Below are 23,072 nucleotides of genomic sequence, written 5' to 3'. Positions count from 1 at the left end.
CGGTTTCCTTCTGAGAAGGTACGCAATACGGACCATCCTGATTGGCCAAGGCTGCGTCTGGGGCTTCTGCGTCTTTCCGCAATCCATTTGACTGGTCAAGAGCCCCGATAGACAGATGGTCGGGTGTAAATCACTCTCCATCATCATTTAGAGCACCCTGACATTCAGGTCAGCTATCCCGCCATGCATGGTGTGGCCTGAAAAATTCATGCCCAGCTGCATCTATTTTTCATGACTGGGTGTGATGGAATGTTCGGGCCACCCTGAACTTGTGAATGGCTGGGTGGGAGGGACCTGACCAGTAAGAGATTCCGGCAACCAGAAATTTTGAGAAGTTGTGGAGAGAAACACAATATGGCAGCAGTTTACAGGTGTATTGGCTAATTACAGAAAATACATCTAAACATGTGTTGACCAGAAAGTGATAAATTATTACCTTTAAAAAATCATAGGACGCCATGTAAAATCAAATGTGTATCTATTGTTACTTGGAGATAACCTTTGTGTTACCACATCAATTGGGAAATACAAATCATTCTGGAAATTGTTTTAAGAAGTACCAAATCATTGATTGTTCAAATATGCACGACTTTAGAATAATGGCGGTGTTCCCCCACGTTTAGAAATTGAATGGTACACCCCAGTTACCCAATTGTTCCAGCAGGACCATGACAATGACTATAGGGCCTAAATGTCCATGTCCCCATATCCCTGGGTATCAAATGCCAAGTTATAAAATCTGTGATGGAATATTTGATGACCAAACATTTCGAATCCTTTGCGACACTTGATCTTTATTGTTATAGCTTATAACATCAATTATTAGTCCCAGTCTGATCCTTGTGAATTATTGATTGGCAAATAGAAGTTCAGCAGTGGCCTCAGAGGTTGTAACTCACATGCACCCGTCAGGGCTAGCTCTCCGCAATAAAGGGTAAGCCGCTTAGAATAGATTGCCTTTGGTCATCATTTTTATTTCTGACCACAGATTCGTAGGAGGGGCTCTGATGATGGCAATGACTGGCCATTGTGAAAAGTCAGTGCATATACAAAACACTTTTAACTTGACACTTTTTTTGTAAAAGTTCAGGAAAAATGGAAAATATAACTTATCTTTCACACATTATATAACATATATAACACATTATATATACACATGTATATATACATATATATCATCATATATAAATTATAAATTAATATAAAATGATAAAAATTTTGAATAATCAATTAAATGGACTTCAGAATCAAGACATTTTATTCAAAATCAAAGGTAAAAAACTGTAACAATGTTCAGATATAGAATTCAATGTTAGTCTTACTCCATCCCAGATGTCCCTTTTCACAGTCTCTAATGCCACTGACTTTGTTCTTTCACAAGAATTAATTTGAGGCACAGCTGTATTCAGAAGAGGTAAAAATTCATGTCATTTATTGAATTATTCACGTTCACCTTGCACAAGGGTGCAATAATGACATCTACAGTGCAAGTGGCTATGATTAATACACAAAACTAGTCTGGCAACTGAGGTTTGTATCTCTACAAATCACCATGTTGCTCTTAAAAGTGTTATTAACTTGTTCAGAATAGATTTAAGCCCTTGATATAGTGTATCAGTTTATCATTGTTGGATGTAAATCTAGATTGGCACTAGAAAGATTTGGTATCTGTTGAAATGAGAAACATGAGTAATATACTAATAAAGCCATAGGCTCATACCATGCCAACTGTCTGTATTATACTGGTAATATAAATTCAGTCTCATAAAATATTTCATCAAGAAAATGGACTTCCTGCTGTCCTGATTGTAAGACCTGATCTATTATGCAATGGAATGTTTTCAAAGAATTATCATACGCTATATTTCTATGTTTCTTCTCATCCCCTGTATGAAAGATTTAAAGGATACCTTTCTTCTGGTACGCTGAAAGTCACACTGAAATTTCATCCTCTAGTAGGCAAGTTGTGTTTCTCAAAACATGCAGTAGATATTACAGGTAGTGATCTAAAACCAACTTTTCCTATGCATTGTGTACTACAAGATCAGCTTTAAAACACAGAGATACAGTATAGTATGTGAGTAAACCTATGGGTATTTTGCCAAAAACTGGTGATAATCCATTCATAAAGCAATTAATCACTTGATTGACTTCTTTCTCAAAGGGAAGGGTAAAAACTAACATGAGTTTTGTACTATTTCCCTTTCTTTCCTCGGGAGGTTTGAGTCCCTCCCTGCGGTGCTGCCCTCCCCCACATGTCCCACATGGTAGCGGCCGGGATGAGGACCCACAGACCGTTTGGGATGATGAAGAGGAAGAGCAGCTCCAGCCAGTTGTTGGTCCCTAACATGGCCACATCGCTCATCGGCGGGACGTACATGAGCAGGTACAGAACCGTCTTCCAGAACGTCATGGTCTGAACCACCAGCGTCGCCAGGACCGTACGGCTGGACGACTTGGCATTCTGCAGAAGACAGGCGGAAAGGGACGAAATTTGATCAATAAAATTTCCATTACTTGACGTATAGAGAATACAACACGGTGTATTTCTTATCACCCAAGGTACCAGCCCAGCCCATGGGAGGGCTGGAACCGAGGGTGATGCGGACATCGCGTTGTTTTCTTCACAATCACCAGTGAGAGAAAACATGCATTTCAATGTGAAATACACCTGAACACGAGTAAATTTGGTGTGCCCAAACAAAAATTGTAAAAACATCAATTCCATTTCCATGCAGAGCATCTTGGAATTATTCTACAGAACCCCGTGGGATACAAGTAGAAGCCTGTGGGATATAACAAAATACAGACCTGTCTGGAACACTTGTATCGAACGTTATCACAGCCCAGGTATAACATAAATGATAATATTTTATTGTTGGTACTTCTATTTTATGTGGGGGTGTCCCTGTGGTGTAGTGGTCTGCGCCTTTGCTACTCTGCCACATCTGGTTCAAATTACTTGGACCAGGAGGACTGGGGTTCAAGCCCCACGTAGGACACCTCTGGACAAGAGGCGCATTGAGTCATACCAAAGACTTTATAAAAATGGTACATACTTATGAAACAGTATGGAAGTTAAACACACTCCACTGCCAGTGGACTAGCCCCCTGCTGCAGTGATTGCACCACAGTGTGGCCCCAGGGCTATGAAACGGAGATGGGCACCGCCCTATACATCAATTATGGTGTGGGAGGATTTTAACTAACTTCTATTTTATGTATGGATTGTATGTAACAAATATGACATTTCTACAATCGTTAACTGTAGTTGTTGCTGAAAAATAATGTCATGCAAGTTAATGTTACTATGACAACCTGAGGAGTGTGAGCCCTGTGAGAGTTACCAGCCGTGTGAACATGAACTTCCTGTCTTGTACAATTCTAAAACTAGTAATATGAACAATATAGAATATATACAAAATGACAGCTCATTTCAACACATTCAACAGAATATCAAAACTCACAGCAGGTCAACCAACACGATAACCCCTGCTCCAATCAGAAGAGCCAAAATGCCACATTCGATAAAATCTCACGACGGACGAGCAAGATGGAAGGTCTGATTCTGGTTATAAACACTGATAGATTGACACCAGTAGGAAATCAGTGGCATCACAATGGTCATCAGTCATTCCTTATTGATTTAGTGCAGGTCCATATGACAGGAGGCAATCTTGCAGGCATTGCGTTTGGAGAATCGTCCAGCTCAGCAGGTTTCTCCTTCCAGTAAAGGCTGGCTATCTATCAGTCTGCCTTAAGTAGTCATTAGAGAATGGTTTTCCTCACTTGTAATTCATCTTATTATATCAATTTCACAACTATGAGAAGATTGTGTTCATGTCTCCCATTATGTATGTTACATTACGAAGAAAGATGCCTGAGAAATAAAGATGCATCCATTATAAAACAAGAACAATTTGACAGAAGATAACAAGCAGTTTCTGGCAACCTAATCCTTCTGGGGACCAAATCTACAAGAGTATTGACAGTAGAGACATGATATTTTGATTCGTTTGTTCATTCGTTCAGATCCTTGCAGTGCCAAGTGGTACATAGGGCAGCAAGTTTCTTTGCTGTTTCAGTAGTAGGGTACATTTACAGGGAGGGGTTGCTAGCCCTTCCCCATGAACGTACTTGAGGCACCTCCTCGAACATGGGACCCCCATTTTACGTCCCTTCCTAAAGACGGGTGCAGCCCCAATCGAACTGCCATTCCCAGGCTTGAACCAGGGTCTCCCAGTTACCAACTAATTGGAACCAGGAGCTCAACTGTGAGGCTGCTACCAGTTGAGATACAGGAACATCCTACCATGTTTTGATGCGTGATAGCATTGACGTGTTTATTTCCATCAAAATCCAGGAAACATCTTTCATATCGGACAATGGTATTCCATCCAGGTGACTGATAATAAGCAGGAAGCCTGAGGTAATGAAGTGTGGGGCTGCGAGTGGTACATGGCCTGATTCTGTCTCTCCCCTCCAGCAAACCCATGTTAAGATATTGATTTCCATCCCCAGTGCATGCAGGGTTATTTTTCACCCCAGATGGGAAAAGGAGATGAGACAAACCTGTTGTGTTATCATCCAGGAAACTTTATTAAGAACAATTTTTTTTTCAATATCTTTCATTAATGAGAATGTCCTCCCACATGGATACATGGGAATTAAAACAGTGGCACATATAATTTTGCTATTCCCTTGTGAATTTTGATCCAAGAAAACATTTATGGACAACAGAAATTATTAGTTTTTATAAAATTATGACAACTGTAAAAGTGATGTAATGCAAAACTTATGCAAATAGTCACATTAGCAATGCGTCTAGAAGTTAAAGTTGAGGTATCAGCATTTTCTTTTATCAACTTAACAATAGGAAAAAGCATAAACTTTATGATATCCATCTCCAATAAGATGATATTTTGGGGAAATCAATATTAAATGCATAGCGGTATTCAAGAAACTAGAAATAAGCAGATTCTTCCTCCCCTATGATTAGATAACATAATGATATCAAATCGTATGGAAGTTCTTGGAGCATATTACAATCTGGATTAAGTTCTGGTATTTACCCAAAATCGATGTTTGTGGGATGGTAATATTGACAAGTTGGTCTGTGCAATTGGAGTGGACCCAATGTAATTAGCCTGCCCCCCTCCCCGCTGACCGCCTGCCAAATTAGCTACCAAATGAGCCATCTGTTCCCATCCCTTACTGCTGGCCTATTGTTTCAGCAGACCTCACAGGTTAAGGTCCTGTCTTTGTCATAGATGTCAGTTTTCTCCATTATCCCTTGTTATAAATTGATGCCGTACACTTGTGTGACATTCAATTGGTGAATGATTTATGTTCAACGGCTTAGAATGCAATTTTTTCCATAAACGAATGTGTTACATGATGTAACGTTAACTGTATATCACAAGAGGTGAATACCTAATCTGCATCTTAATACTTAAGATAAATTTGTGAACAAATGCGTTTCCATGGTATTTTTAGATCTGAAAACCTTTAAGAAGTTAAGGAACTGGAATTATTGCTTAGCTGGCAAAGGTCTGGGTGGGGTAACCAGGCCATGCAATATTAAAAGGAAATTACCCATTAGTTCAGAATGTCTCCATTCATCCCTTCACTATAATGCGAGGCACAATTCCATCAGCGATCAGCATTTCCTCAAAGAGTGATGTCCCCAGACACAACAGTGTTAGAGCCGCCAGCCTTGCGTGACTCTTAAATATAGGGCTTAGTGCACGGCTTACCGACTGGGGTCTACATACATTCTATACATTCACCCAGTGTCTATTCAGATTTTGGTCAAAAAAGTTGGCAAACAATTTCCGCCGTAAGATTGCAAACACGTTCAATTCGCCGCCTGTCGCGACGTTGGTCTATTTCCCATTTTCCTGCAGGTGGCTACAAAGCGAGACACTTTCAGATGCAAACTCTTTTTGGAATGTAGCCAAACCTTTAGAACTGGAAACCTCAACGAGGAGTCTTCAGTATTCCTGCTGATTATAGAGTTTATCAGGGGTAATTGAAGCTGGTGCATGTCAATTTCCAACTAATGCAAAACCAACATTGCTGTCATTTTCAACTTGAATATCCCATTGATGGTACGCCCTCGCATTTTATCACAGGGAATAATCATTCATCATCATACTGGTGACTGTACATACCAGCTAACATTCTCGTACTTAGTGATAGATTTACCAGAGTGTCAGTACAGCGGTCCCAGGTAAACTGCTGATATTCCAAACAGAAGGAGACTTAAGTACAGTCTTATAAGCAATCCCAACCCCCCTTATGAAATGGTCTACCCCATATAGAGGACGTGAGGCTACCTGGTTAACAAACGGAAGTTTTGATCTGATGATTGGAGTCTATTCTCCCTGCTGACTGCCTTATTCCATGTCATTAGTAGACACACACATGTGGCGGTAAGCCGAAAAGCTGATAATTGTGAAGACGTCAATCCAAAGCTGCCCTCATGGCACTTTGAAAAGTAGCGGGTGACGGCTCTGAAGCACTGCTGCTCAGGAGAGGGCTCATAAATGGAATAAATTGAACTGAGATAAAAAGAGCAAATTGGAATGAAATGTGTTTAGCAGTGCATGGTAGAACAGATGGCAATATTCCTGTTGGCGGCATTTACATTCAGGTGACCATTGTTTGTTTCCTTCTACCTTTTTATTGCTGCTGCCATAAACTTGTTATTGTCTTCAGAATCTGTGTTGTGTATTGACAAACATCATCACAGATGTACTCCACTTGGATACATTACAATGATTATATGTCTCCTAGGATCTGCATAAAGTTAGTTAGCAATTTATTCTTGGTATAGCAGAACTTATAATCACATCTATTTTGCATATTGTAAAAATACCTGAAACAGATTAGATTGAATGCACTCTTCTTCCTAATATCAAAATAAATACTTTTAGGTGCTTAGAATTAGCAAAACCTTTCTCTGCCCCTCACAAATTGCTTGCACAAGACAAAAACAGTCTCGACTACTTTTCCTGGAACTAGTTTCACATTCCTCACATCAGAATCACAGTCAAAAGGATGAAGCTTCCTGGTAACAGGGTGCCTTGGGATATCTTATACAGCACACTGCACATAATATCCAGTTGCACATCTGTGATCATCTGTAGGATGCAGGGATAGCCTGACAGCTTACCCTCCCACCTACTTGTGTGAACACCGCCTGGAAAACAGGCTGAAGGGAAAGGTCAAGTGAGCAATCACTGAGTGCACACCTGTCAAATTCACCAACTTGACCTTCCCCTGCTGACACTTCCAGGCATTTCTGCGGGATTGCATACACTTAATTCCCTCTTGCTGCAAAAAGCCTGTTCAAGGACACCGTTACTTTCACATGTAGTCCCAAGGACAGTCCATTACTTCGACCAGAAGATCACACTTCATCGTAATCAGACAGAAACTTCTTAGAGGCACAACTTGACCTCACTCAACCAACTTCGGCAGAAAGTCAGCAATCTACAAAACAGCAACAACTTCTAAAACAGGATTATACAGGCTAACATGCACCTTTTATGCTCGAAGAACTTCCATTCCTTGGGAAGGGTAGAAAAAGGATGGACGACAAGCCATGCATCTCTGACACAAGCCCAAGACGTCAAACGCGGCGCTAGGTCAGATTACATACATAATGTCATCAGTTTGAACACTACAAGCTCTGAAGGTCAAAGGAAGCTGAAAGAGATATATGGCGTAGCTCGGGGTCCTCATCGTGAGAGACAGAGGTAATAGATACACAGTGTTAAGGGCTATTTGTCAGCCACGCCAAAGTAAGCCAATGTTTCCTTTCCTCAGTTAGGGTATTACTTACCGTACAAAGTTAACCGGCAGAGAAAGTGCTTGTGGCAGGCCTTTTGCAGGGGTTAGTTATATTGATAGTTTCGCATGCGTTAGTTATATTGGTAGTACCAGATCGAACCCTACTGGCGACCCTGCATGTTTTCTCTTTATATACCATCAGTATTCTATACTGCATGTTGAAGATACACTTAAGCCTATGCCATGTTATGTCTTCAGATTCCAAATAGATGACATGAATCCCAAGTATTGAGTCTGAAGACTTGATTGTTTCCTACCCTCCAACACAAGAATTTGTGAAAGATGATATTTTTGTAATTGACAACATGGGATCACAATTAGCCTGGGTACCATCCTGTTTACACTCCCATACTTGCTTGCATCAAACAGGTGTCAGGGTAGTGACCACTGGAGAGAGGACGAAAAGCTGAACAAAGTTGGACACCATGTCATACATGTCATTAGGATAGCAATAAAACATTTCCTCCTTTGCTGCCAGAGAATTGAAGACGGTTCCAGACCCCTTATATTTGCGTAATATTTGTGCTTTTTTAAAAATTGTTCTTCAATTCATACTACTGGATTACAGAAATTATCAGACGTTTCAAGTAATCCAATAACTGTAATCCAGTTGAATTACAATCTTAGTCTTCAATTTCCTGGATGACTAATATTCACAAACGTATCTGTGCTTTTGTTTGATTTCGATTAACACACGAGATGAATGGCATCATGTGTAGCGCCCCCCTTCCTTTTCCAAAATCAATGGTTGCCTACATTCAATTTCAATTGTTACAGTACTAACGTTAGTGCTTGTACATTAATGCTTGTCTTAATGTCACTTTCGGAGTATTGGTAGATGTATTTTGTTAACATCTGAGGGATGCCAGTGGGACAGATACAGTAGACGGGAAGTCTGATGTCCGTGCTTTCTCTGTCGACATAGTTTGAATTAGCAATTACTGCTTCACTGTACAGTCAATTTGACAAATACAGTTGCGATATATCAGGGCTTGACAGGTGATTGTCAACACCAGGGCTAATCCCTCTTCAGAGGTGATCTATCCGGACAACACGGGCCATCTCAATATCAATATGGGTGGCAATACCACTTCCCGGGCATGCCGATATAGCATCATTCCAATTATTGGATTTCTGGTTGGAGTTAATCCCGGCCAACAAGGGCTGCGCCGTCCAATCAATAGCACATCGCCATTGTGTTTGCAGCTCCATCTTGGAGCAACTGCCCGTGGCCCGCGGGGTCACCGGGTCGGCGCGGTAACAACGGCCGCAGGAAGTCCATCAACTTTTATATTGGACATCTCCGTGATGGGAGCTCGGCGGAGGTCTGTAAAAAAAGAGGGCGGCGCAGAGCATATGTTTGAGAGAGCTTTCCCTGATGGAGGGTTTTCAGAGGTCAGAAAGGCTGGCATGATGGCAAGTTAGGTTGTTACAGCGAAATTTTGTTTTTGTAAGAAACGTCCATGGAGATATGCTGAATCTATTTGATAAATTGTCAAAAACTCGGTTTGAATGGCGCATTTACACTACCAACTCGATTTTGGGTGAATCAGCCCTTTTGGGGTTACTAACCCAAAATGGGTGGGTAAGATACAGTAACAAGGGGTACTTCATTGTTCTCTCCTGGGCTGATTATGCAAGTTTTGGGTGAAACCCCATGCGTTTACTTTGCAACAGAACACAATGAAAAAGTACCCATTTTTACCCATGCATTTCATAACACCTCTGGTACAAAGTGTGAAGCAGCAAGGGAAATGCTTGTGTGGTCAACCTCCTTGACTATAGCATTATGACTTTCCTCTTGCGAATTTGCAGTTATGGAACTAGGTAGGCTTTTTGCCTAATCTGTGAAAATCGTAGCTCTTGGTATAGTCCTTCTTTTCTCAGAAAAAAAGCTAGCTAACTCAATCTAGAACAGGGTCCAATACACATCTGTGTCTGGGCACTGTCTAGCCTGCTGTATTTCTTATGAAGACTGTTTCATTGTCTGTATAAAGCATCACTCCAAATTCTATTGTTTGAAATTTACCTGTGAGCTGAATAACAAAGCTTTCTGAGTAGAGCCAACATGCCAAAAGAAAATTCTGCCCCAAAATGTTGCCCTAGTTGCAGCAGTACCATTAGGATAGCAATTTCTTTCAGTTTCATTAAGAACTTGGGCAGCAAGGAGTCATTTCACACCTATTTGTGAAACCTATTTTCACCCAATCTTACTCTTCTATGACCTAGGTGTGAATTTCGTTTTCACCCAATACATCTACATGGAAACAATGATAAACCATGTCACCCCTTTTTACCCATTTTGACTCTCTTGGGTTGAGTAAGTTACCCAAAAAGGGCTGATTCACCCAAAATCGAGTTGGTAGTGTTATAATACAAAACAAGTACCCCAATATACTAACAGGTATTTGACATACATTATATTCGGAACAGACCAAAAAGGATATGAGGAAGCTAACAATGAGTTAAATTTCTTCTGCATGACAGGTCAATTGTTAATGCCAGTTTTTTTCCTTGTGCCATTTTTAACATTCAAATTTCTCTTTGTGCAAATGATTTTCAAGCAACCCTTTTCATGTACTACACGATGTCTCAGATATGTGAACTTTAACCAGAACTGGTTCCTTAATTTTGTTGACAAACAACTTATGTCATTTCTACAAACAAGTTATCACATTGGAATGGCCCAGTCATCTGTCAAAACAGTTTATTGTACAGTAGCTGAGTACCCATGTTACCTGTTGTGTTGAAGTTATAACACTTTCAGCCTAGCTGAACCAGGACAGAGATCTGAATAATAAACAATCCATCAAAAACAGCATACATGTATAGCTGCAGTGAATTTAAGGTAGATTTGTAGCGTTTACATGTGCTTACAGGTACGGGCACACCCAAAATAGGCCATGACTGGTTTGTGATGAAGTGCCCTATACCTCAGTGTCTACAAGAGGTGACCTCTGCGATGCTTAATGGTTTTCTCCTAGTTCTTTTGACCCCGGTGGTCATTTGAATCGATCAGCTATGGCCAAATTCTATAGCCACTTGATTTAGAAGATTGGGCGACGGTGGTTGTTATCTATTGCTTGTCAACTTTGGTGAAATAGTCTAATTTCTAAACTGGTCATTATCAGGAAGTATATCAAGACAATGGACTGTGATCAAATTAACTTGGTGACCTATTGGTATTGTAGGGGCTATTGGCCATGGACATGTGCAATTCATTTGTGCAACTTGGGAGATTTACTGACTATAATTGTATAAGAAAGTTTCAGACAGGAGTAAGTATGTACCAGCTTTACATGAGTGAACATGCATGTGTGCTGTAGTGAATACCAATGGAGGCTGTTGGAGTATAGTGGCTTATACAGAAAATATCAATGTTTAATGCATCTCCACATCTCCATTATCTATTGATTTTAAAAGCAGATCTTCACAACACAAGTAAGAAAAGAAGCCTAGTTAGACAACAAGAAAACTTTGATTTTTCTTACCCTTAAAAGAATGAAATTCTCATCCTAGAAATATTTGATCACTCTTTAAAATCATAATTTGTTTTGAAGTACCCAATACCAAGACATTTAACCACATGTATTTTAGTATTGCAGCATCTCTTTTGCCAGCTTGCACTGCACTATCACAAGTTTTGTCCATTTGAAACTGGAAACTCAAGATATCCTTTGAAATCTGAATATAGTTTTGTCCTTCCAGTGCACATTTTTACTTATCACCAAAATTCAGAAGACTGCACAGCCCTTACACAGGCAGATGACAGCTCTCTTTAACACTGTTAAATTCTGTGATAAATCATTCGCTGACAACATAACTGCACCAGCCTGAGATTTTGTATGATATCATTCACATTCAAGGAAAGCTCCCTACAACCGAGCGAAAGCCTAGCTTCAGCTATTGAGAACTCCGTCACTGAGGATTTCACGGAAGAGGCCATCAGAAATTTTTGATATATGGGCATGATTTGTGCAGCATAATCTTACTTCTCTCTTCAGTACTGACAACCGTAACAAGTTTGTAGTCGATAAATCATAACGGATGACTGCATTACTGTGCTTTCATGAGGCTGCAACTCCAAAAATATATTGGGGACAAGACCCGTCGCTTACAGAATAATTTGAGATACTGTATTTGTGAACAGTGGAAAAGACTAGTCTTAGTTGGTTTGCTAATGCTTGGAGATATTTTAAACTGAAAAGTCTTTCCACCTACACACATTGATGTCATACAACATTACAATGGACACAGCTCTGAGTGAAGTGTCTGTGTCCATTGTAATGTTGTATGTAATACATAGCCAACTCTGCCTAACTGTACTTGCTACCAAAACATTCTAACTGAACATACTCCATGCAAGACACAAACATTTATCATCTATATAAATATATATCAGATAGATATTGTTGTCTCCGACAAAAGACAATATCACTTTTTCACCAGTAGACGCTTCTGATGAGGCACCTTCTATATGTATACATACTGCTCAATAAAATGTACAAATAACCTTCATTTTCCTCTGATGCCTCACACTGTGTTACTGTCTGGGCAATTCCAAAGGGTAGATGGAAGGTGAATCCTGGTGATCACGGAAACATTATAATTATAAACAGCATATACCAACCATTATATAATTCCAAGCTACATTGTACTGTTAGAGGAAGCACTCTAAATAATCACACAAAAACATCCCCATTGCTGAATGTCCTGCACGGCTTGAAAAAAAATTGATGATATTCTGCGATACATGATTCATGACATTGAACCTGTATTGTTTTAGCTTGCAAAAGTGCAAGTTCACATTTTCAGCAATTTTAAATCTTTATTTCACAAATTGCAGGTGGTTATCTTAGCACTATTGAGGAAGTGCCCTAATTCACCTAACCCCTAACACACATGTACACACCACGGCTTCACCACTTTCCTCAGGAGAAACATTAATAGTCTAATCCTGAGATGGGAGCCACCTGGATTACCCAAATTACTCCTCAAGGTGCCGTTACCCTGGAAACCGGGGTGTTCTACAGATTGATCCTCCCTCTGCCCTAATACCAAATTTGCCCAGTTTCCTTCCGATTGAAACGGTTGGTAGAATTAGGCCATCGGATGTAATATTCAGTCCGCCTCCTTTTGATAAGGGGGAGAGAGGCAAGCCCTAATGCGCCTGAGTGAAATGCATTTGTCATGTAGTGTGAAGCATTGAAAGGCTTGATCGCCAACATTGACTCAAAGGTCCCCAGGGAATTGGATGATGATGCTATTAATATTACTGGATAAATATTGAATGTTTCTGAAGGAGAAACAAATTAAGTGGTTAAATGTATGCATCGATACTAGGCATGACATTTGACCTCCATATGCACACACTATCAGTCATTTTACATTAGTAGTGAGACCACAATGGGTGCTATAATAGAAAATAGGCTCATACAAAATTAGCAATGATGTTTACTGTTTTAACTTACTTAGCAGTAATTAACAACATTTTTGGTGTCATTTTTGCAAAAGTAAACATCTTAAGAATGTATAGCTAATTTTTCCTAACTATCCTTAAATACTACATTGTTACACACCAAAACGGATGACAAATGACTGTAATAGAGGAAACACATATTCAGTTCGAAAGGTCAGACTACATACAAAATAAACAAACAGGCACAGACAGTATATCAACAGATAAACAAACACAATAGACATAAATCAAACTAAAGAAGCGGACCCCAAACTTCTGTTTTCTTCTCCAAATGTTATAAAACCCAGGCTTCAGTCTGCCCTCAATGAAAGAAGCCTCCTTGATGGTTGCTTAGCAGTTACTGCCCCACTGTAGTTCTTACAATAAAGCACCAGCCCACCCAGAGTGTGACAACCAACCAAATAGTGTTTGTATAGAGATAGGGACACTGATTAGGGATCCGCTGGTTGTGAAGGTTTTCCACACAGGTAGACTGGACACAAAGGTGGCGTGTAGGTGTTGATGGAAGAAAGGGGTATCACGGATCACCTGGGTCATTCATCTCCGCACAGGTGGACAGCTGGGGCCCAATGGGCTGAGACGTTCCGGTGATTGCGCTGATCTTTGGTGGCGAAGATTACGGGAAGGAAAAGGGAAGTTCAGGCCATTGGACGTACGCGTACTGAAAGTCATTTTTACCTTCGCGGTGGTTTTATTTCATGGTAGAAGGGAAAAGGAAGGTTTCGCGGTTGAAACATTTTTGTGGTACATTTTGTATTAGTCATCAAGGGAGACATATTTGTGCTGTCATGAATTTGCAGTGGAGAGATCACTGCAAAAACCATGAAAATAAAATCACCACAATTGGAAGAAAGTAAGACGCGACAGATACATGTACAGTTGTAATCTAAATACTATTAAGATGTTTCATTTGAATAAATATTATGCATCTTTTCTAAAACTTTTCTAAAACTCTGGATCCCCAAGCATGGGAAAAGGAGGCCAGGAAGACCAGCAGCAACCTTTATAGACACACTCAAGAAAGACACTGGACTTGAAGTGGATAGCATGCTCCAGGCGATGAAGGACCGAAAGACTTGGGCTGCCATCTCGGCTCGTGACTGGAAGGTCTCGACATAAGCAAGCTAAAACTTGCATGACATTTTGTCAATTCTTGCCTTCAGTGTTTTACACACGACTATTATGGTACTGCAAGCAAGGATGACATCTTTTTTCAAGCAAAGTTGTTTTAAAGAAAGTGTTGTGTTCTCTTGTTGCTCTGTGGATCATTGAACAACCTGTCAAAATCTCTTTACACAAATTACACCTAGACAAGGGTAGTCTGAACAGGTAAGAAGGCTGCTATTGTCTACCTGAAATGTGTTGTTCTCTAATTGGACGGAAAGGAAAACAGTGTGTTAATGGCAGAGGTGTAATTGTTGAGAGACGGGCAAGGCTCTAGTGATGTATCATCTTTTGAAAAGAGAGAGGAGTTCTTTCAATAATGCTTTTTTTACCAGCCATTCTATCATGTCTAACAGTTATATGTGAAAGGAAATTTGCTAGAACAGCTATTGTAAAGAACATTAAAAAAACACCTTATAAGTTTAAGTATACCTCCATTTGAAAAAAAGTTGTCTTATCTTTTATGTAAAAACTCTTTACTACTCCTCCTCCTTGGTAGTCCTTCGAAGACGAAGATGACTGTCAGTGTGTTTACTACTACGCATAGAAAAAAGTATGAGATATGGTCACAGTGACATCTTTGGTCAAATAACTGGACCACCCATGCATCCAGGTCACCCAGGTGAGCATAATAATTTCATCTGTGGAATTAGCTAATTACAAAAAGGCCTTCCAGGATTGCTTACACCAAATTAACTCGGATAAAGTCTTAAACTTTAAGGACTACTGAAATCTCTCTAGGAGTAAAATCTGGTGTAAAGTAAACTGGACCTCTAAAATGTTAAATTGTGCTATAACATGTTCAAATAATTAAGAATATCTATCCACATGTACATGTATATAGCAAAATAGGGACAAAACCATTCTTGCCTAATTCAATGCATATAGTACAAATTCTAAGAACACTGATGTTGCTTTGAAAAGCACAGTGACTGTAACACTTGTATTCAGTAAATACTACAAAGCCTTGGAAAAACATGTGTCATATAAAGCATGTATTTTAAACTGCAGACAAAACTTCCTACAAATGGCCTTCAGCTTTGTGAACAAACACCGCTTTCCAAAATTCATTCAACTTCAATGGATATATTTCAATGGCCTTCACCTGATGCGGAAAAACAGAAAACCTTGTACTTTTGAAAGTCGCAGACCTGAAAACCTTCAAAAGGCTGACCTATTATGTCTTATGCTGGGGGGTGGCATGCTGTCAGTAAACCCCTCCGGCAATATATGTTAAAAGACAGTCAATTTTGCACTTAACCTGAAAGGGATTTCCACCTGTAACTCTGAACAAAGGGTGTTTATGAACATTGCAACCTTTGGCACAAGTCCGCCTTTGTTTCCCTGCGTGTATGCTTTGCTGGTTTTCTGCCAAATATCGTCCCACTCACTGTCACGCTATTGGTCTGTGATGAGCCCCGGGGGTCAGAAAAAAACTATCACGTCTTCGTCATTCACCTTTTGGATGTGAAGGTAAAACTGTCAAGGCAAATGGTGGTGACATGCTAGAATGGAAGCGGAGAGAAACATGCCTCTAAATTGTAGCATTAAAGTCTTTTTTGTATATACATGTTGCTTTTTGTGTGTAAATATACGAACATGATGACATGGTATCCATGATTATTAGTTTCAACAGTCTATAAAAGCATTTGGGTACCATTAACAAATGTACGATGTATGTGAGAGTATCTAACACACTTATCGAGAAGAGAAGTGGTGACACCAGGTGTGCTTGGCTAAATATGAGATCCAAAACGAAGCCGCATTGCACTGCAAGCTAACGAAAAAGAATCATGCTACATCTTCAGTCTGAGGCTTGACTGCTAGACACTTTATAAGTGTATGGTTTCCAGTCAAGGCACTCATTCAATACAGCGCAGTATGTTACAATCTCAACTTGATTTACAAGTCTACTCCACACAGACAGACAGCCTCAGATAGTCCTTGGTGTGGATCAAACTTCAATGGGCTGTCTAATTTCCAAAGAAAACAGTTCCTCATCCAAGGTTGGCAGGCTTGTTGAGACCCCTTGAAAAGGACAGAAGGAAGACTTCACCTGGCCTGGAGTATGTGTTACACCTGTTCCTGACACTACAGACCCTCCCACCATGTCTCAAGTGGCCTTACATCCTCCTCTGGTGGTTTCTTAATTGAATTTCCATATCCTTGAAGGCTTTGCTGAAAAGTCATTTAGTAAGAGCTGCATAGTGGTACAGTGCAAATTCAGCAAAAAATTAAGTTGCAAATTCAAATAAACACACTAAAAGCTTGGTATGGACTTCGGATTTATCAGTTGTGCCCAGTGGGTTGGTGGTTTAACATGCTTGATATGGATTCTTGAGAACAGATGTATGTTGACAGCAATTAAATGATATTCCATATTAATGACTACCATGTAGGCATTAAAACCATTGGTGGAGTAACTCATTTATACGATACAAGAAATTCTCCGGTTTTACAGCAGAACAGTTTTCCCCATTTCTCTGTCCTTCCAGCATGCTAGCAGAGCTGTTCCAGAGTAGGCTTGACATGGTTTAATTGAAAGCTGGGGTGCACTGGGACTTCTCCACCCAGGTTACAACAACAACCAGTGGCAAAGCAAACATGCAGCAGGCTGAGGCCGATAGGGACTGATGGGATGATAATTGGGCCTCCACATGGCTTAGTCTGGCAAAATCCTGGGATTCCCAGGCAATCTCCTCTTAAATTTACTTGCCCTACATTTGGAAATCTTTCAAAAATTCAAGTTTCATCTTACCAAAATGTTTTCCACTATTTATAGCTTGGAGTAAGGTTTACGTTTGTTGCTTGTTGTTCGGATGGTTATTTCAAGGGTTATGTTGTCCTGCTTGGTCTGGACAGGTACAAACCAACAAGTGGACATTATCTTTCAGGAGATTGATACCAAACAGAGGTGGGGAGGTTATACAGTAATCTTCTTGTGGTCCATACACTGAAAAACAGGTCAGGACTTGAGGGACCTCACCACTCTCCTTACTCAAGGGGAAAATGGTGACATCGTAAACGTAAATGTTCCATGCACGAAATGCTGACCTTGAAAATGCCAAGGTCATGAACTATGGGAACCGACAAGAACGGGCTCCTTGGAGTCTGTTGGAAGCACATGGGGAAAGGTCATATAAAGGTTATACAGGCCAGAACACACTCTTAATGTCATCTGTAAATAAACTTTCCCTGTTTTTATGTTTTGACATTCAAACCTTGTAGCTGATATCCCATGTCCAGTAGAAACATCAATGAATGTTGATGCAATATGTGTTAACATTAGGTATATGTAACATACATTGATCGCAGATAGATAGTCTTTATCATGTTAATAATTCACATCGCAATGTACGAAAAAACACACTGATGTTCAATCTTAAGACTGATGATGAAAGGGTCTCTTTTGGGTGGTCTTTACCATACTCAGCAAAATGTTTGTATAACGTTATAATCCTGTTAAGATTCAGCAATGAGCTAACCTAAGCTCCAAGGAGTCTACATGATTCACACAAACCATATTGTTGTCTTTTTCACAGTTCATTGACAGAGCCTCAGCTTCAACACAGGTGATGAAGAAAGGCGTACCTGTGTTTGGTGCACACCGGTTAATCTGTGACAGATGAAATCCGAACTGACTTTTGAGACGAGGAGTTCCCATAACCTTTGCTTCTCAAACATCCGCTCATTTAATAACCCTTGGCGTGGGATTATACCCAAATCCTAAAGCAAACACCCAGAAAAATAGACTAATTGAAAACTGCAGGATTCCGTTGGTGGATATTGGTAGTTGCCCAGGTCTGACCAATGTTCATACCTAGAGGATCAGTCCCTCAGATGCCCCCAAAAGGAATCTTGAATCCAAGGATTGTCAACAATAATGTTCTGGCCCAAACACTGGAATCTAGTCTTGATGTACAACATGTAAGTAAAATGATGGTGCAACAAAAGCCTGTATTTAAAAGAAGTCATTTGACAGTTATGGTAGACCCTGACAATTTTAACAGATTCTGTCTTGATTATATATAAAGACTAAGAAGGTTAATCCACTAAAGAACTACACATGAGTTACACATGGCTTGCAATGAGCAACAACAAATCAATAAAATTCCAAAGAATTCTAAGGAAGAATGGCTAAGATCATTCTCTTAACCTCTCTGTATGACAAGTGTGCAAGAAGACTTAAGTCTTCTATTCTTCTCAAATTCTATGTTGACTTCACTTTTAGTATAATTACAGACCAACGAGGCACATGAAAAGGGTTAGTCACATAACCTTCACCGACATGTAGAAGTCTAGACAGGCTGGTTCAACTAAGGACAGGTACATGTATGCATAGTACCTGTAGCACAAGACAGGTCATTTCAGGTGAGGACTTCCTAAGGCTAAGTTTAGTAACCCACTCCAGTTGGCAGTTTATCAACTTCCCATCTCAAGTTTCCTCTCCCAAGGATCATCACCATTGTCTCCTGAACCCTTGTCATTTTCCAGTAGATTGACTTTCACACATCACAATAAACAAGAAGTGACAAGGACACGGGAAGAGGTGTCATCTTCGCCCTGGAAATCTCTCTGAAGACGTCCTCTGGGCTAGCTGTAGGGGTGGATGAGCTTGTCTTATTGATTGGCGTTGTTTGCTGATGACAGCATTAGTGTTAAGGTGAGTAAAAGAAGAAAAATCTGCTGTCAAAGCCATTTCCCTCTCTCAACAGGACAGAAAACTTGCCATAGCAGAGTAAACTATGACATTGATATCTTTAAGACAGCAAGTACAGGGGACAAGTTATAGAAAATAAAGTTCTGATGTTTAAATGACATTCGGATTATTGCTTTTACAACTGGGAGGCTGTAACCCACAATTCGTCATAAAAAAGGCAACAATTAGAGGGTTTAACAACTAAAATCGCTGTGAAAAAGGTGAACGTGTATTGGCTGTGGTCACCTAAAACAGTCAAAGTTGGAGCTTTTGGAGTCTTTATTTGACAAGCTGAGAAAAAGATCCTTTGATTCCTCCATGCTCTAAGCCAGGTACTCTGTCATTGGTACAAGCTTCTAGTATCAGGCATCTCCTTGTATCATTAGATGAATTGCATTGTTCCATTCTCAAAAACAAGAAAAACATCCACACGTGGTCACCTACATTTATTTCAAAAGCAGTGTCTTCTTTTCTGTCTCAGGTTTTGCTACCCGACACCCCTGGCTATTCATGTTAAGACACCTGGAGGTCACTAAAATTAGTTCAAAAGAGCGGCTGACAAAAACAATACTTTACAGAAAGGTTACCAACCGCGTATCTACACCATACGCCACCATATGCAGAACAGAGGCTTCAGTGTTCTGACACTGCGAAGTGGTAGAGAATGACAGGTAACAAGTGAGGTGGATTTAGAAAATCCTGGATGTCTTTCTCTCTATTGTAGTGCAGTCACTGTTTCGGCTATCTTGTGTCATCTGAGGAAGCCGTTTTAAGGCGGGATCTAGATTCATGGGACAGTGCTTTTCCCTCAGAGAGAGTGCACAGTCCACTAGCAGCACTGCAGGAGGCTAGAAAAAGACATTACCTGGTCGAATGGAAATGAATTATTTTACCAAAACAGGATGATAACAACCATCCTTCACACACAAGGAACAAGTTGTGCCCAAGTGAAACCTAAGCGATCAAACATTATAACACCTGTTCTAATTGTAATATTGTACACATGCATCAAACAATAGATAGATTTAAGACAACAGAATGTCTGGAAAGCTATTTTTCAAACTGTCACATACACGTAGACACTTTTCAGTGGATAAGAAAGGATGGGCTGTGTTAACAATGAGAAAAATTGCATGGTTTATTCAAATGCTTGCTGAAAGTGTCCATAAACAGCAAAACGCAGCTGAGATACAAATGATGACATCAACATATGCACACCATTCCTTGCTTGCTGAGGAATCTTCAATAAAACATCCTACTTTCAACTCAGAAGACTCTCCCTTGTAATTTGCTTGTCATGTTAATTGCTTCTCCTTTTGAACAGTTTTTGCCTTAAGATATGCAAATACCAAATTATGTTAAATGCTACTCTCCAAGCAGAGGTTAGGCTTTGGATGGTTTTGACATTTTTTTAGACGTTATTGTTGTGCTTTCTATTTGGTAAAGTTTTATCTTTTGTCTGCCAGCCTAACAAAAAGAAAACCTGACAAAATAGAATTTTCGACAAAAAAAACTAAAAATATGTCAAAAACTAGCTGGAGCCTAACCTCTGCTTGGAGAGTAGTTAATAAATATTACTGCTGTTCTTTTTGTACCCTCTCTATTTTCCCTCTTGCTGTATAGTACAGCTGGTAACCAAGTATCTATTTAAAGAAAGGGCCAACATCAGCCAAGAGAAGCCTTGACTTTGACAGCCCAGAGAACAGTGTGCAGATTTATTTCGGAGTCACAAACTCCTACAACATGGAAAAACAGTGTGCCAGCGAGGCATTATCAAAGTCCATTTCTACGCTGTGTGAGGTCCGACCCGGCCTTTCCGTACCCTCCCACCATTGCACATTGTCACCCAACAGAAACAATAGCTGATAAAAGTCAATATATCCACTGCCAACAGCCCGCAGCCTAAACCAACTGATACGGATCTAGCCTTAGACCTGCCCTGCTTTCAGTCAAACCGCCACACCTCTGGCACCAGCAGTCTGTTTTCCCTGCATGTCACCAGGACAGGGCTTTCCCTCCCATATCTAACACTTGATACATTTTCATAGGAAATGACCAATAAGGGGAATACAGCTGTTTTCTTTCCTTTCGCTGAATGGCAGGGTAATTTTGCAAGGAGGGAGGAGTGGCGAAAGGCGGGATACAGGATTTAGGACCGTGTGAGCCTCAGGAGACTGAGGGTTAGAGTCTAATGCTGACTGATGGAGAGAGGAAACATTTACGACTTTCTCAGCCTCACTAGATGGAGACGCCACCTGCTACATATAGCCTTCATCTATCCACCAGGTTCAATATTTCCACAGGCGGGCAGAGAAGGTGTAGGACAAGTGTTACTTCTGGAAACAGGGTGGTCTAAGATCCAAGGTGGAAGTTTGACTACACAGGCTGCCTGGTGACATAGCCTGTCTTGGAACTACACCGCTTTTGTTTGAGATGTAAATATATCACTAGGCTACTTTAGAAGAGCCTTATAGCTGAGTATTGGTTATACATTGATAAACATCTACCTCTGCAAACTTCTGAAATATTGTACTTGAATATCTTACACACCTGTAAAAATAATTTCTTCTTTTTCTTTCAAATATTTTAAAACAAGAACCATTCTGTTTCTTCTGAGATCAATGCCACAATCCAAATATGTATCAAACCTTAATCATGAAATAGATACAGGAAAGGCCGGGGTCCACCCACACAGCCGCCAGGAAAACCATTTACTTAGTGGGAATTAAGGCATGTCCTGGCCAGGGTTAATGGATAAAACACTTGAAACCTGTCTGGGAGGAAAGTAACACGCCCTTGTACTGGTAGTGTTGTTGAAACATTTGATGGATTGCTTTTTGAAATAGCCACTATGACAACAGAGAAACAGTGAAGTAAAGGAGTGTTTACAAACCTCTTTCAGTACGCGATTCATATATTCTCTGTGAATTAAGGTAGCATAACCGTGTTTAATTATCCATATGGTGCCACATAGATAACATAAAGTCAGAGACAGATGTTTCTTGAAACATGGAAAGAAGTTTGATCGAAGAAAAGTTATCAAATTTCTATTCAGTGGCACAGGATGGAAGAACACCTTGTTAGCACCTCTGACTTTTTTCTGATGACATCAAAAGCATAGTTATGGTTGTTATGATAAACATACCTGACAATCTTTTGTTTCCACAGTCGTTGTATTTATCAACAGGACGTAAAATCTCTTTTGTGTGGGAACGTTGGCATGTTTATTGTCCAGTACACAGTGTCAGAAGATGAAAGTGTTGAGAGGTTAGATAGTAGGGGAGATAAGGAGCTAATATTCCTACAGACAATACAGGTGACATACACAAGTCCCACATAACACACCTGTGGTAGGTGGGATCAGACCAATAATCATCCATGGAAACATGGCAAAGGTTTGAGAAGCTTTCATAGACTTGTGAATACATTTCATAACTTTAAAAAAAAACTCTCTTTGTCTACTCAAGTCATTAATCATTTTTCTAACGACATGTACTAGTATTGGCGCTTGACAGTTCTATTGTACATGATTACTAGTATACAGTTTTGGATTTTAAAACTTTGGATTCTAAAACTTTAATACCATTCTGTTCTTGAGAATTTAATTTAAGTATTTGTGACATACAGTTCTAGGTTGGTTGAAAGATTGTCAGGTCACTGTGACCCAAATCCATTGGTTGCTAACTTAATATGGGGCTATTTTACTCCAATTCATCATGTCATGCACCTGTTTCAACATTATCTTATCTCTTGAAAGTTATTTGGTTCCCAAACAGAGACACCTTATATAACATCTGTACAACTATTTATCCTTTTGAATGTATGTTTTAGAATCTATAGTTATCATAGCAGAAACATACCCGATATTTCACT

The 23,072-nt window shown here is 40.0% G+C and overlaps 1 protein-coding gene across 1 annotated transcript in view; it reads right to left on the bottom strand.

Moving 5' to 3' along the window:
* Positions 1-1,404: 1,404 nt before the first annotated feature.
* Positions 1,405-23,072, bottom strand: part of LOC136436820 (emopamil-binding protein-like) — a 69,670-nt gene continuing 48,002 nt past the window's right edge. The window contains exon 4 of the mRNA XM_066431172.1: positions 1,405-2,464. Within this exon, the coding sequence (XP_066287269.1) occupies positions 2,195-2,464 (270 nt within the window). The 3' untranslated portion in view covers positions 1,405-2,194. The remainder of the gene's footprint in view (positions 2,465-23,072) is intronic.

The sequence above is a fragment of the Branchiostoma lanceolatum genome, chromosome 6, assembly GCF_035083965.1.
Source record: "Branchiostoma lanceolatum isolate klBraLanc5 chromosome 6, klBraLanc5.hap2, whole genome shotgun sequence".
NCBI classification, from domain to species: domain Eukaryota; kingdom Metazoa; phylum Chordata; class Leptocardii; order Amphioxiformes; family Branchiostomatidae; genus Branchiostoma; species Branchiostoma lanceolatum.
This window is presented reverse-complemented; position numbering and strand designations above follow the sequence as displayed.